We start from the raw sequence: 15,768 nt of genomic DNA on the forward strand, positions 1-15,768 counted from the left end.
ATATCTGTTCTTCCAGTTTTCTCCTATGTGTACATGTATATATATGAACAAATTTCTGATGCCACCTTTGTATCCATCCTCAGCCTCATCTCCTGCCTGACCATCCATTCATCTCATACATACTACTGGCAGAGCTAATAGAAGACAGAGCTGAGATTTAAAACTTGGCTCCGATGTCCTCTCTCTACTTCACAGTCACAGTGCGGGAAACAACTGCAGTTTCCGCTGCCTGGAGAGCTCACCTTATTCTCTGAGAATCATTTCTCTTTGAAACGGTTCCTGATGGGCCCAAGCTAGATGTCACAGTCCCAACACTTTTATTATTGCATTTAGCTCACTCACTGGTTTGTGATTCTTTGCCTTGCTCTCCTAAGGTTAGGGATGTGTGTTTTGGCATTCCAGAGCCTAGGATGATGCCGGACACTGATTAGGCGCTCAATAAAGTATTTGACAAGTGACTTAGTGAGAGAGCGTATGCCTAAAATGTCGAAGATGGCTTCGCGCCCTGACCAGGGAAAGGTCCCTTTGTCTGCGGTCCCAGCAGCCTTTGCTACTCCCTCTCCGCGGCTCCTGGCTGCTCCTGCCCTCAGGCCCGCGCCCCGCCCTCCTCTCGCCCTCCGCGCTCATCCCTTCGGTCCCGCCTCCAGCCCCGCCCACCGCCCGCCGCTTGCCCTGCACGCTCCTCCCCTTAGGCCCCACCTCCAGGCAAGACTGAGCGAGGACGCTGCCCAGCCGGAGAAGCGGCCCTGGGCCCGAGGGCCCACTCTACGGCTGACGTCAGCGCGCCGGGGAGGGGCGGGGTCGGAGAAGGCGCGAGCGTCCAGAGCGTGGGTTCGCCCGTGAGCTGTGGGCCTGCAGTGCTCTCTCGCGGCGTTTCCGCTCCGGGCCGTCCCGCGCTGCCCGAGGCCGCCTGTCGCCGCCCGCCTGCAGGTCGCCGAGCCGCGCCTGCGCAGCGTTCCCGGCGGAGTGCGCCGCGCCGGCGGCCATGGCGCACCGCTGCCTGCTGCTGTGGGGTCGGGGCGCCTGCTGGCCCCGCGGCCTGCCCCGGCTGCTCGTGCCTGGCGGCGGCGTGGGCCTCACCGAGCGGTCCTGTCTCCAGACGGTGAGTCCTGGGCGCCTTGCGCCCTCCGCCCCTGGCCCGGCCCTCGGGCCCGCTTGCGGCCCGCGAGAGCAGGGCGTCAAGGTCACCGGCCCCTGGGTGCGTTCACGGCGGGCCGGGTGTGCGCGGCGGGTTCCTCGCGTGATGGGGCCGCGTGCGCTGCCTTTCAGTGCCAGGACGCCTGCGCCTCAGATCCTGTGCCCCGTGGTCCCGTGAGCACGCTTGTGCGTGTCAAACCCAGGGCATCGAATTGGAACTTTGAAAACATGCCTCTCCAATGGAATCAGATCTTTGTGCGTCAGGGAACTCCGAGGTTGTCCTCTGGGAGGGTCCTCTGACTTCATTCAGGGCGAACCCGTCTTACAGATAAGGCAGCTGAGACCTGAGAAAGTTAAGGAATTTATCTGTCATATTTCCGGCATTGGTTGCCGTCGTTTCACCTGCTTTCGTGGCGTTGGAAAGTAGAATGCATATATTGGGTGTATCTATTGTAAGAGTCGGCAGCATGAGGATAATGTAGTGAAAGCGCAGGTTTTGGAGTTAAGTTCCTTAACCTTTCTGAGTCTCCATTTTCCCATGGGGCTGCTTGAATGGGGCTGTTGCCGGCATTCTGTATCTGGTACATATTAAATACTAATAAACATTAACTACGATTGTTAATAATGTCATAGTAGAGACTGTGTTGTTGGTAAGCAGCAGATACAGGGCTCTACACGACTGGGCGATGGTAATAGTTTTTCTAAAGTGGTGACACTGTTTTGACACAGCCGTGGCAGTCATCTGTGTCAAGTAAAGGTTCGTGTAGTGAGTCGATGTCAGCTATTTCGGTGACACAGTTTCTTGCTGGCTGTCAGTTCTTTAGAGTCCAGCCTTGTCCTGGTGTACCTAGAGGTACACAGGTACAGGCAAGAGAGCATGGTGATTAAGGCCCTGGAGTCAGTCACAGGAACCTGCCCCTTACTAACCAAATGCCCTGGAGGAAATTATCTCAGCCTCTCCACTTAAAATGGGGTATTAATAGTACCTGCATTTGTAATTTTTACTCTTTGAAGCTCCCTTGCCAGTCTTGGATTATCTTCATCTCTTTCCCACTCCATGCTGCCCTGCGCTAGGCCGTTTTTCAGTTTCTTGCATTGCATCCATTTTCCCATGTCACCTTGCTCTAATCCCTCTCCTTTCGCCCCTAGTGAATATTGGTCTCAGACATATAATGAACAGGTGGAGATCTGCCTTGTAAATTTGCAGTTTTTGTGTCAGAGATCTTATCTAAAAGGCCTGTTGTCCCTGTGAATCATCAGTGCTGAGGTATAAGGAAGTCCCCTGCTCTGACAGCAACAGCTGGTTGTTGGGGGTCCGTGACATATATTCCCTGGTAGTGCTCTGAAGATCTGGATGGAGACATCGGGGCATTACTGTGCTGCCTGAAAGGGAGTCTGATGGAAAAGATTTTCCTTTAGGTTCGTGCTGCTGTTAAAGGTCAGAGACTGAAGTACTTCTCACAGTGAGATTCCTGGGGAAAAGATATATATATATTTTTTTTGTGAGGAAGATCAGCCCTGAGCTAACATCTGTGCTAATCCTCCTCTTTTTTTTTTTGCTGAGGATTTTTTTTTTTTGTGAGAAAGATCAGCCCTGAGCTAACATCTGTGCTAATCCTCCTGTTTTTTTTTTTTTTGCTGAGAAAGACCGGCTCTGAGCTAACATCTGTTGCCAGTCCTCCTCCTTTTTTTCCCCAAAGCCCCAGTAGATAGTTGTGTGTCAAAGCTGCACATCCTTCTAGTTGCTGTATGTGGGACACGGCCTCAGCATGGCTGGAGAAGCGGTGCGTCGGTGCATGCCTGGGATCCGAACCCCGGGCCGCCAGTAGTGGAGCTCGAGCACTTAACCGCTAAGCCACGGGGCCGGCCCCCTGGGGAAAAGATTTTGATGTGTGAGATGTCAGTTCTCAGGTATTACGCTCAGAGGAATATGTCTGATGATAAAGCAAATAAAAAGTGCTCGTATTGTCAAGCATGAAAGCTAGTCCTGTAAAATGAGGTGCTCTGAACTTAAATTTTGTGAATTGTTGTCTTTTATATTATTCTTTGAAAGGGCCTAGATTAGATATGCGGAGGAGAAAAGTTTCATTGATGGTTCTTTGATAGAGAACAACCTCAGTGTTAAACGTGGTCGCAGAGATTATTGCTACAGGTATTCCAGGTCAACACAATTTGAAAATAGAGCTTAAAGGGGGCTTATTAGGCAATAAACCTTTATGGACTACATGCCATGTGCCCAGTTCTGTACTAAGCTTTATTGTGACAAAGACTTGCTTTATATGGTGATATAAAGAACCCTTGCTCTCAAATAGCTTTCGGAATAATTGGAAATGATCATTTAAATCTAGGTATTGCCGTACAATTTTAAAAGTGCTTTTACAAAAAGTGCTTTTTAATATGTTGTTATATTTAATGCTCACAGTAGTATCCCTGAGAACTAGGCAGGCAGAGTGGTTTTCTCCCATTACAGGTGCGTAACTGAGGCTCCTAATATCGTGAGACTTGATTGAAGATCATCCTGCAAAAAATTCACATTTTCAGCTTTAACAAAACTAAAAGTTCTGACACTGTCTGCCTGGTGTACTATAGGTCCTTCAAATCCCAGGCTAGATGTCACTTTTCTTGTAACATTCCTAGGTCCCTTAAACATGTAATCACTTCCTCTTCTGTGCTCCCTCTGTTCCTTATACTTAGAGGTTCTGTATTGTTTACATATTACACTATTCTGTAATTGATTTTACACTTCTAAGTTTCTTAGGGTTAGGGACTGGTTCTGACTGCCCTGTGAACTTGCCACTGCCTGGCGGCACCTGGTGTGGAGTAGATGGCTCAATAAATCGGTGTGACTTGTTGCCTTGTCCAGCTTGAATAACAGGTCATTTTAATCTACACCCTTAGTGGATTTGGCATTGGAAAAACTTTATTTATTCATGTATGATACATTTTTATCCATTATTAGTGGTTATTTCATAGGCCAAGTGTTCCCAGGGGTCAGGGAGGGCCTAATGACAGAAGCTCCAAATTTTCTCAGACCAGCATTGCTGTCAATCAAGAACAGTGTCAGTGTTTCTGTCTTACTTTGCTGCGTAGAATTGTGTATTAATTTGAGGTTAAATCAGTTCTTTTTAATTTGTTTTTTAGATGACATTTCTTATTCACATACCATAAAATTCATCATTTTAAAGTGTACAATTCACTGGTTTTTAGTATATTCACAAAGTTGTGCAGCCATCACCACTAATTCCAGAGCATTTTCATCACCCAAAAAGAAGCCCTGTAACCATTAGCAGTCACTCCCCATTTCTCCCCAACTATTCCTCCAGCCCTAGGCAGCTGTTAATCTAGTCTCTATGGATTTGCCTATTCTGGACATGTCATATAAATGCAGTTATATAATATGTGACTTTTTGTTGTTTGGTTTCTTTAACTCAGCATAATGTTTTCAAGGTTTATTCATGTGGTAGCGTTTATCAGTACTTCATTCCTTTTTATGGCTGAATAATATTCCATTGTGTGAGTATACCACATTTTATCTGTTTGTTAGTTGATGGACATTTGAGTTGTTTCCACTTTTTGGCTATTGTGGATAATGCTGCTATGAACATTAATGTACAAAGTTTTGTGAGGACATATATTTTCAATTTTCTTGTGTAGGAGTGGAATTGCTAGATCAAATGGTAACTCTACGTTTTAACATTTTGAGAATGCCAAACTTTTCCAAAGCGGCTGCATGATTTCCCATTCCTACCAGCAGTGTATGAGGGCTTTAAAATCTCCACATCTTCACCAACACTTGTTATTTTCTGTCTTTTTGATTATAGCCATGCTAGTGGATGTGAAATGGTTTTATATGTTTTTGTTTTTCTCATCAGACATAAAGGAGGCAAATGATGATGGATGCAAATACAGATGAACTTCACTGTAAACTTTTTCATCTGTATATAAAAACTTCTTCTCCCAAAAAGTGGTGGTGAATTTTCACTTTGCAAAAGGTTAAGATTACTTGAACTTTTTCACTGCCAAATTTGGATATATCCCCTTGATGCACCTTGCCATTGGTCGCTTTTAATTGTGCAGCTAAAAATTTAATAGGGAGCTTCTTCAGTTTGTTTACATTATACCTCGGTTTATCTAGACTGTATTTACAAGCAACTTTTTAGCAACATGTTATTTAGAGCAGAGATGTATCCTAATGGGACTTGTACAACCAGGGTTCTCACTGGGGTGACAATATAGCAAATATCTTTAGCAAATATTACTAGTATAAGAGTTATTAGTGATGTTGGACCATAACTTTCTTATCTTTGAACTAAGATAAATTTAGTATTCTGTTTATGAGCAGCATTGTTCTGTAATTTCAGGTAAATACTCTTGCAGTATTATCGACCCTGCAAATGAGTCAGCATGAAGCAGCAGATTTTCTGTGGCAGAGTTTGTCTTTGGAATACCGCAGATTAAGTAAACAATGCCAAAGTGAATGTGTTGGCAGGGAATTGTAATTGGGCTGCAGTTCTAACTTATGTCTGATTTTGAAGTACTTTTGTCTTCTGGATGGTAATTTATGTCTCCTGGTTCTGTTGCTGGAGTCGAGTGGTACAGTTCCAGACAACCTTAGTCATCTCTTGGGGGGGTCATTCTGTGCTAGTCTGTAACCACATGTTGAGGGAGAAACATTTCATCCCCTTTATGATTGATAAATGAAGCTCTTTTAAAATCTTTATCTTGATATAACCTTGATGCTTTTATTTATATATCATGTTGCAGCTTTATCGATATGCTACAACTCAAGCAGCCACCAGCAGAAATTCTCTTTTGACAGATGTAATTGCCGCTTATCAAAGATTCTGTTCTCGACCTCCAAAAGGTAAACACTTAGATGTGACCATAATGTTCTACATTCCTGTTAAAGAGCCATGCTGTCAGCACCTGTTCACTAAGCAGGTTCATAGGTGTTTCAGGTTGACTTTTAACCAGGTTGACTTTTAACCTCTGTCTCCTCCTATAATCCATCCCCTACCTCCTGTTGATGTGGTAATGAAAATATGTCACCTTCACATGTAACATTTTTATAGGTAAGGTAATGAAATTGGCGTGCAAATGGGACTTTTTTCTTTTACATCTCTGGGCTGTGAACTATATTATTTAGACTTTGATTTACTCCTATGCAAAAAATGTTATACTTTTAGCTTATGCTTTTTAATGATGTATCAACTGCTTTAAAAACGAACACACATACACAAAACCTGATGAATTTTAGTTTGAGGATTTGCTTTTTTTTTTTCCTTTTCTAACAGGGTTTGAAAAATACTTTCCTAATGGAAAAAATGGAAAAAAAGCTAGTGAACCTAAAGAAGTCATGGGAGAAAAGAAAGGTACCTTTTTAAAAAGATTGTGTTTGAACTTACTGTTTTCCCCTAACATATGATGTTGGTGAAAGTTTTCACTGAACAAAGAAAGTGTTATCTTAAGGCAGTTCTGAAACTGTAGGTTACAATACATATAAAATTCTACAGACCCTGTATTTCATTTCACCTTAGTTTTCTGTTCATATTTTCTTGTCATTTTTCAAACTGAAGTAATTGAAGGTCACCTTAGAGATACTGACTGATCAATATCAGTCTCATTTAACTGCATATTTGGTAAATATATATATATATTTGACACTTAATTTAAACCACTGAGAAAAATCTTAGAAACCTAATACATGCAGTTTATTTAACACATATTGTGGTATAGTGCAGTGTTTTTCAAATTGTTCCTCAGAGCCTTGTCTTACCTTAGGGATTCAGAGAGGGTTTCTTAGGGCTGGGCAGCTGAGGGGACTGTGTGGGCCCTGAGCTTCCTGGCCCCCATTTCACCTGTGTGAGAGCATTTAGCACGATTCCTGGCACATGTTGACATTCAATTGGCATCCTTTCTTTTTAGGGAAATGAAAGGAAAGATATAATACAGTCCTTGTTTTTAAATGAACTTGGATCTAGTTGGAGAGACAAATATATGCTCAAAGCTCAAGGAATGAAAGCAAGGCCAAGGGACAAGGGAAGGGAGAAGGGCTAGTGTGGGCTGATTGGAGCATTGGTGACATAGGTGACATCTGCGTTGTTGCCCAGCGGCATGGTAGGTAGTCTTTTAATCTTGATTTGGGGGCAGATTAATGATAATAGGTCCACTTTTTAAATACAACCTGTTGGATACCTTTTGTGTATATGTTATTTTGTCCCAGAGAGGTATGGAATATTGTCAGGCAGCTTTAGAAATGTGCATACTCTTTGTTTCCCAGCACTGTGCCTTGTTCCAGGTAGGGCTTGCCTCTCTCAGACCATTCCTCATTTAAGACAGAGGTGCAGGAGCTCCTTATATGCATCACGGTGGGGTGAACATGTCAGGTAGCCACAGTGCCATGTAGTTTTGACTGGGTGGTGCAGCCTCCCATCCTGCACAGTAGAGGGGTGACTTCGCAGTAGTTGAAGACAGAATGGCATTTATGGGTCTTTGAGAGGATATAGAAATGGGGGGAAAAAGGAAGATGTTAGTGACTGTATTAGTTTCCTAGGGCTGCCATAACAAAGTACCACAGCTGAGTGTCATAAGCAACAGAAATGTATGTCTCGCAGTTCTGGAGGCTGCAAGTCCAGAATCCATGTGTTGGCAGGGTTAGTTCCTTCTAACGGTCATGAAGGAAAGATCTGTGCCAGGCCTTTCTTTTTGGCTTGTAGAAGGCTGTCTTCTCCCTTTGTCTCTTCACATTGCCTTCTCTCTGTGCATGTCTGTGTACAAATTTCTCCTTTTTATAAGAACACCAATCATTTTGGATTAGGACCTACCCATATGACCTTATTTTAACTTGATTATTTCTGTAGAGACCCTATCTCCAAATAAGATTACTGGGGCTTAGGACTCCAACATATGAATTTTTAGGGGGAGACAGTTCAACCCGTAACAGTGACTAATTTCAGATTCTTGCAAACTAACTGTATGTGGGTGAGGTTTTTTTGTTGTTGTGTTTTTTGTTTGTTTGTTTTGCCAGTTATCAAAATCATGTCTTTCCTTCAGAAGAAACTCTTAGCAGTGTTCACTTCATGGGAGTGGGAAAGAGGAGCACTTACTTTTTACCTTCAAGTGGGAACTCAGGAGTTCACTTACCTGCATTCAAATCCCAACGTGGTCACTCACTCTCTGTCACCTGCACTGCAGGTGACACTGCAACAAATTGTTCAACAGGTTACTTAAGCTACAATTCCTTTGTCTGTACAATGGGTATACAGTCATGCATTGCTTAACAACGGGGATTCGTTCTGAGAAGTGCCTCCTTAGGCAATTTCATCATTGTATGAACATCACAGAGTGGGCTTAAACAAACCTAGATGATATAGCCTACTACACACCTAGGCTATATGGTACTAATCTTATAGGACCACCATCGTACATGCAGTCTGTTGTTGACTGAAATGTCGTTGTGCGGCACGTAACTGTAGTATACGTAGTAGGTTATTGGGTTATTGTGCAGATTTCATGAGATAATGTATCTGTAGCACTGGCTATAGATACAAGCCTCCTTGAATGTTAACTCTTTGTATTAGTCTCATCCTTCCTCATAGTACTTTATTTAGTAGCTGATCAGTTGGCCATAATGTATTTTGCAATGTCTTTTATTAAACTGTATTAATGAAAACATTGTTGAGAGATATAAAACCCTGCTGTGCTGCTGTATACACTCTTTGTTTATGAACAGAATCAAAGCCAGCTGCTACCCCGCGCCCTTCTGGAGGAGGAGTTGGTGGTGGTGGAAAACGCGGTGGCAAGAAAGATGATTCTCACTGGTGGTCCAGGTTTCAGAAGGTTTGATTTCAAACTGTGTTAATTTTTGGGCTCTGAGGTGGCCCCAGAAAAGGTTGGGAGGCATTAATGGCATTGGGAGAGATTTGTGTCCAACATAGCATAGATCATGTTGTGACACTTCACAGAAACTGTCTTCTTCTTTGTCCAGGGTGACTTTCCATGGGATGACAAGGAATTCAGGATGCACTTTCTCTGGACTGCTCTGTTTTGGGGTGGAGTCATGTTTTACTTTCTGTTCAAGAGCTCTGGGAGAGAAATCACATGGAAGGACTTTGTCAATAACTATCTTTCCAAAGGAGTAGTAAGTATTTTATGGGATTGGTGTCTGTAGTGGTTCAAAACGTGCAATTCAGTAGATTAGACCAATTAAAAAAACAGTCAACTAGTTAGCCAAGCTTGTCCATCGTAAAATTACTATTATTGTATTGGATTTTTTTAGTGCTGGAAAGTACTGCAACCAAAAAACCTGTTTGTTTTGACCCAACAGTCCCAAAATTTACCACAAAATCCTTTTATTTCACCTTCATACCAGAGCCTAGTTTAGGAACGACCACTCCCGACTGTTGCTCTGGCAGTCCTCTGTCTGCTTCATCATTTCCTCGTGTGCCCTCGGTTGCCTCGTCTCCCTGCTGTAGTGTGCCAGCCTCTCCCGGCTTCTTTAGGTCTTTACTGCTTTTAGTGTCCTGTGGGCTGTGAATAAGTGACTCAGAGTGTTTAAACGAGAGCAGACGGGCTCTAAGTGAGGGCTCGGGTAGGGCTGCGTGGGAGCCTTTGTCACCACTGGCTGGGTCTTTACCCTGTAAGACCCTATTTCAACATGTTGAAGATGCTGTTGATTGTAAGACACATTATTTTATGTATTACTAAGAAAAATTTAGTAAGCTGCCAGTTAAACTATGAAATAACGTCAGTTGTCAAATGTGTCCCAATTTCTGAGATGTTAAAATATGAAAAACGTCCATCTTAGAATTGATGAAATAAAGTGATAATAAGAGAACCAGGATTAGGCCTGCTGTGTAACCTTGGGGAAGTTATTTAACCCTTCAAGACTGGATTTTTCATCAATGAAGTGGATAATGTAAAGATAAAGTACTAATACTAACTGAGGTAGTATAAAGAATCCAAAATTATTTTTAAAGGTTGTACAGTAAGGTGAGGATTGGAAAAATGGGAATGATTATCTACTCAGATTCCCCGCCCCCCCCCCCCAAAGCCCCAGTAGATAGTTGTATGTCATAGCTGCACATCCTTCTAGTTGCTGTATGTGGGACGCGGCCTCAGCATGGCCAGAGAAGTGGTGCGTCGGTGCGTGCCCGGGATCCGAACCCGGGCCGCCAGCAGCAGAGTGCACGCACTTAACCGCTAAGCCATGGGGCCAGCCCTCTACTCAGATTTTTGAAGCAAGTATTTCTCTCATGAAAGCAAGGATATGATATGTCTAATTCCCAGGTGTTGTAGGGAGCCTGCTTTCTAAGAAGTAACTCATGTCTGTGTGGAGGGGCTGCAGCCATCCTTCAGAGTGTGGCGGCAGATCTTTGGGGAGGATTCTCCACAGCTGCACGCCTTCTGCCCTGCTGGTTCTTGGAATCAGTCTGCCGTTGCCCCAACAGTTTTATGGGGAGTAGAGAACTTCAGTCATTCCTCTCTGGACTGACTGCCTTTAGGAACAGTCAGTCCCCCGTTCCAGCTCCTCCTGGAATTATCTGGGGCTCCCTAACTTTCCATTTTTGACTCATACCTTCCAGACTTCCTGCCAAAGCAGACAGCAGCGGGAAACAAGCCTCTGCCAAAGGGGTCATGGGCTCATGCTCCACGTCAGTCAGAAGCCTTGGGATGATGATTTTAAGAGTGTTCTTAAGAATCCTGTATGGTTAGGAGGTTACAGAAAAAAACAAGTTTAAACCATTTTATACCCATAGAGTGGCAAAAATTAAAAATTCTTATAATAGCGAGTAAGGATGTAGAACAATAGGAATATTTTGCCAGGGAATGTGAATTGGAGAGCCACTTTGGACAGCAATTTGGCAATGTCTGGTAAAGATATGTGTACCCTGCAACCCAGCCTTACTGTATCTGTCTACAGGTACATGTCCCAGAGACATTTTTGAAGATGTGTCCAAGAAGGTATATGCAGGAATGTTTGTAACAGCATTGTTTGTGATAGTGAACATTTTGAAACAGCCTAAATGTCTCTTAACAGGAAAATGGATAAATAACTTGGGCTGGGCTCATAAAGTGGAATACTCTGCAGAACTGACATGTCAGCGTGGGTAAACCTCACAAATATAAAGATAGGGAGAAAAAGAAGATTGTAGAAGAATATATACTAAACAAGACCATTTTAAATTAAGTTTAAAAACAGGCAAAAGTGAGTGTCCATTTAGGGTTATGTCTGCATGTGGCACAAGTACTAGGACATGGTTTGGGACGGTCAGCACCTATGCAGAAGTGGCTGCCTCTGGGGACAGGGTGTGACTGGGGGCTTCAACCGCGTCTATGATGTTTTATTTCTCTAGCCAGAGGGGGGAACATGGAGCATCCTTATGTTACTCATTATTCCTTGTATGTGTGAAATATCCTGTGCATTTTAAATGAGCTTAAGAATATCTCGAGTGTTTTCTGTAAATTTGTTTGAATATTTAACTTTTTAAAATTCCAGGTAGACAGACTGGAAGTCGTCAACAAGCGTTTTGTTCGAGTGACTTTTACACCAGGAAAAACTCCTGTTGATGGGGTAAATGATTTTATTAATTGATGTGAATTAGCTGTAAATTAACTTTCCAGATTTAAAGCTGAAAAGCACACATTCCCTCACATTGCAGTAGCTCTATTCACAGGATATAATAGAATTGGGCAGTGCAACAGTTGTAATCTTCACAAACGGATGACAGTGTGAATGTTGTGTATATGTAATTGTGATAGAAGGATTGGGTCAGTTGTTTTTGTTTTTGTTTGGTTTTGGTAATCGTTTTGGCTCTACCTTTAGGAAACAGTGAGTGAAATCCCAGTTTTCAGTATTCCAGTATCATCTGTGATTTTTCAAAACTGAGAAAACAGTTGTTTGGTTAGGAAAAAGTTAAAATCAGAATTGCTTATGTCTTGAGACAGCTTTTTTCCAATCAGTTTAAGAAGCATTCTGATCATCTCTTCCAACTGTTTTGTAATATTATATTATTTTAATTTCCATTTCTTCTCCTATTTTTAAAATAATTTGTATTTCGTGCCCAACCAGTTTGAACTCTATTCCAGAGACCGTAGACCGGGTTGAGGGGATTATTGGGGAGAGGAGATGAGAGGGGCAGATAAAGTTCCCAGGTGATTCCTAGTTCTCCTCTCGGCCTGACCCCCTGGACCTATCCCTAGTCGCTTGGTGTCCTGCAGTCTTAAGACCACCCCCCAGGGCCAGACCTCTCTATCAGGTTGCATCTCTTCTCTTGGATGATTTTGTTCAACCATTTCCTAGTCATCCTGCCTGGATGGGGCAACATTTAAGGAAAACTAGAACTGATGGTTACCATCTCTCTCTGTCTGATAGCATTTCAGTAAATATGAGAATATTTGTAAAGTCATATGGCTCTGGTATTTCAGTCACTTTTTGGAAAGTTATTTTAATTGTCCTGATTTTTTCCCCTGTTCTCTTTATCTTATGGTGAAATGTTCATTAATAACCGTGCTACTTTTTTTTTTTCTCAGAACTATTCCTCAGAGTTTTAGTGCTGGGAATTAAATTGGCACTCCCTTTCAAGAGGACAGTTTGGCAGTATATATATATCAGCAGTTTTGAAAGTATGCACACACTCAGTAATTTTGCTTCTAGGACTATATCCTAGGGAAATAATTAAGGATGCACGTAAAGATGTCTATACAAGGACATCTTCCAAAACATTGTTTATAGAGCATAAAATTAGAAATAGATAAATGTCCACATTGGGCACCTCAGTAACAGCAGGGACTCTTCGTTTCCCCTGCTTTCATCTCCCTGCTGGAGCAGTGGCTCTCAGTAGGGCAGTACTCGTCCGTAGAAGGCAATTTCTACATTTAGTATTGACATGTACGAGCATTTACCTGTTGAAATTCATACCATTTTATTATAGATTACTTTCTATTTCTCCTTTATATTACAGTTAATGTTTTATATTAATTTCTTTTCAAATGGTACATGTATTTCAAGGTTGTAAAGGGATATTATGAAATCTTGAAGAGATGGAATCAAAATTGCTAATAGCGTTTATCCCTGGATGTTGAGGTTATAGGTACTTTTTATTTTCTTTATGTTTGTATTTCCTTAGTTTTGTACAGAGAATATGTATTGCTTGTTTATTTCGAGCTTTCAGAAATGGACGTAAGATTTTCAGTGTCCTACTGCTCATGGAGTAGCGATATTAATTACCGTGCTGTGCTGTATAAGCACAGGCTTTGGAGTCTGACGGACTGAGCTTCAGCTGAGCTCTACTCTTTACTAGCTATATGGCCTAGTTCCCCTGAGCCTCAGTTTATCTCTAAAATGGGAACGACAGCGCCGGCCCGGTGGCACAAGTGGTTAAGTGCGCATGCTCCGCTGCGGCGGCCCGGGGTTTGCTGGTTCGGATCCCGGGCGCGCACTGACATGCCACTTGGCAAGCCATGCTGTGGCTTGCCATATAAAGTGGAGGAAGATGGGCATGGATGTTAGCCCAGGGCCAGTCTTCCTCAGCAAAAAAAAGAGGAAGCTTGGCAGATGTTAGCACGGGGCTGATCTTCCTCACAAAAAAAAAAAAAGGGAACGACAGTAATGCTCTTTTAGGGCTTAGTGCTTAAATGAGATCATGAAAGTGGTGGTTTTCAAACTTCACTGTGCATGAGAATCATCTAGAGAGCTGGACCCCACCCCCAGGGGTTCTTATTTAGATCTCATCCCCAAAATCTCCCTGCTGCTGGTCCGCCCTGACTCTGGTGGAGTCATGCATTTAACATATTGCCCAGTTGAGAGTAGGTGCTAAGTAAGGGAATGCTCCATCACGTGGTTAATCTATTATTGACATGTTTTAGGGCTTGTAGCCACAGGAATTTTGTAGCTTTGTCAGTGACCAACTTACCAAGAACTATTGTTATATTATAAAACTTACTCTCCGTCTTTTGTTTTTAGATATGTGGAGAGCCATACCACAGTGATATCCCCCACTCAGTAACACTGGTTGGTGGGAGAAATATGGGATGATGTATTACTCTCGAATTGTCTTGAGTTTTATATCATAGACTTATTGTTTTGATAAAAAAAAATTTTTTAAGCGATTGCAGGTTAAAGGAGGAACTAAGTCTTTTGTGCTGTAAAATGCGGCTGATACTTGCAAAGTGCTTGAAATAGGGTCTAGTATATAGTAAAAGTCCATAAATGTGAGTTGTTATGATTAGTGTTTTCATGGTTGTGTAAGAGAGGCAGTGTGACGTGGTGATGAGGGTCCCTGGGCCTGGAGCCAGACTGCCTATGCTCAGTTCCAGCCTCTTACTAGAGGTGTAACCGTGGGCAAGTGAAGTCACCCCTGTAGTTTTCTCATCTGTCAGATGGGGACATTAAGAGTCAGGGCTGATATTCAGCTAGGAAACACTAGCACAATGTGAAATACGTCTGTACTGGTGGGTAATGTTGCGGGAGGAAGACTATCCTCTACCCACTCGGGGTCCTTTCTGGCTGGGCTACAAATTAAATTGACATGAGACCGAATAGCAGGAGAAAATCAAACAAAGCTTTATAACATGTACACATGGGAGAGACCCAGGAAAAGCTGAGTAACTTGCCAAAATGGCGGAGCTGCCAGGTTAAAGAGCATCTTCAGCTAAAGACAAAGGAGCATGTTGGGGGTAGTGGTTTGGGACTTCAAAGGAGAGGAAAGTAATTCAGATGGAGATGGAAAAGCAAATGTTTGACGATGTGGCCCAGGACACAGAATTTTGATAAGATGGTCTTGTGGGTGCCTTTCTTATCACACCTATTTTATATTATGCTATAGTTATCTCCTGGTATTAGCTCCTTTCTGGAACAGGCCTTCTATCTTAAATTCTTTTAGGCAGTTAGGGGGAAGGCCAAAGTTTCTTTTAGAGTTTTTTGAGCGTTTATTGTCTTCAGTTCGAAATAATCCACATACCAGAGTGGCACAGCTTGGGGCGACCTGCCCTGCACCCCATCAGTAACATAGCTGTTGTCTCAGGCCCTTCAGGCGTCCCTCCCTAGGTCCTCAGAAACCCACCAGATCCAGTCAATAGAGGGTAACGCCTAGTGCAGCAAAGCACAGTTCTGTTCTCAATGGATGATGGGGATGTCTTCCCAATGTTTAATGATAGGACCTACTTCTTAGGGTGGTTCTGAAGATTGAATGAATTAATGTATATAAAGGGCTTAGAATAATACCTGACACTTAGTAAGTGCTCAGTAAACTTTAGCTGTTATTACTGTGTCACGTTTGTTTTTAGTTTGGGAATAGGCAGCTGAGAAATACCTGGGAAATGGAGAAGAGGAAAAGGATGCATATTTATTTATGAAAAGGATTTTCTTTTTAGATAGATTTTTCATTCTTTTGAGTTTATAATTTTAGAACCACTGAGGAACATTGCTAAAGAAATGCTTATTTACCAAGGATTGCCAAGTGTTCTCACTGAGTGATACTTAATCACCACATCATTAAAGCCAGTCTTTTATTATTGCTATTTTTTTTTAATTTGTAAGTTTTCAGTATTTCTGAAAAATTCTTAATAAGTTGAATCCTTTAGTGAATTGAACCCTTTGTTTCCCCTTCATTTCCCTAACAAAATTAGGAT

The 15,768-nt window shown here is 42.6% G+C and overlaps 1 protein-coding gene across 1 annotated transcript in view; it reads left to right on the forward strand.

The window, feature by feature from the left end:
• The first annotated feature begins 820 nt into the window (after positions 1-820).
• AFG3L2 (AFG3 like matrix AAA peptidase subunit 2) overlaps positions 821-15,768 on the forward strand; it is a 47,598-nt gene continuing 32,650 nt past the window's right edge. Inside the window, exons 1-6 of the mRNA XM_058556781.1 lie at positions 821-1,102; positions 5,902-6,001; positions 6,432-6,509; positions 8,870-8,976; positions 9,125-9,277; positions 11,636-11,710. Coding sequence (XP_058412764.1) covers positions 986-1,102; positions 5,902-6,001; positions 6,432-6,509; positions 8,870-8,976; positions 9,125-9,277; positions 11,636-11,710 — 630 coding nt within the window. The 5' untranslated portion in view covers positions 821-985. The remainder of the gene's footprint in view (positions 1,103-5,901; positions 6,002-6,431; positions 6,510-8,869; positions 8,977-9,124; positions 9,278-11,635; positions 11,711-15,768) is intronic.

Source organism: Diceros bicornis, chromosome 16 (assembly GCF_020826845.1).
Source record: "Diceros bicornis minor isolate mBicDic1 chromosome 16, mDicBic1.mat.cur, whole genome shotgun sequence".
Classification (NCBI taxonomy): Eukaryota; Metazoa; Chordata; class Mammalia; order Perissodactyla; family Rhinocerotidae; genus Diceros; species Diceros bicornis.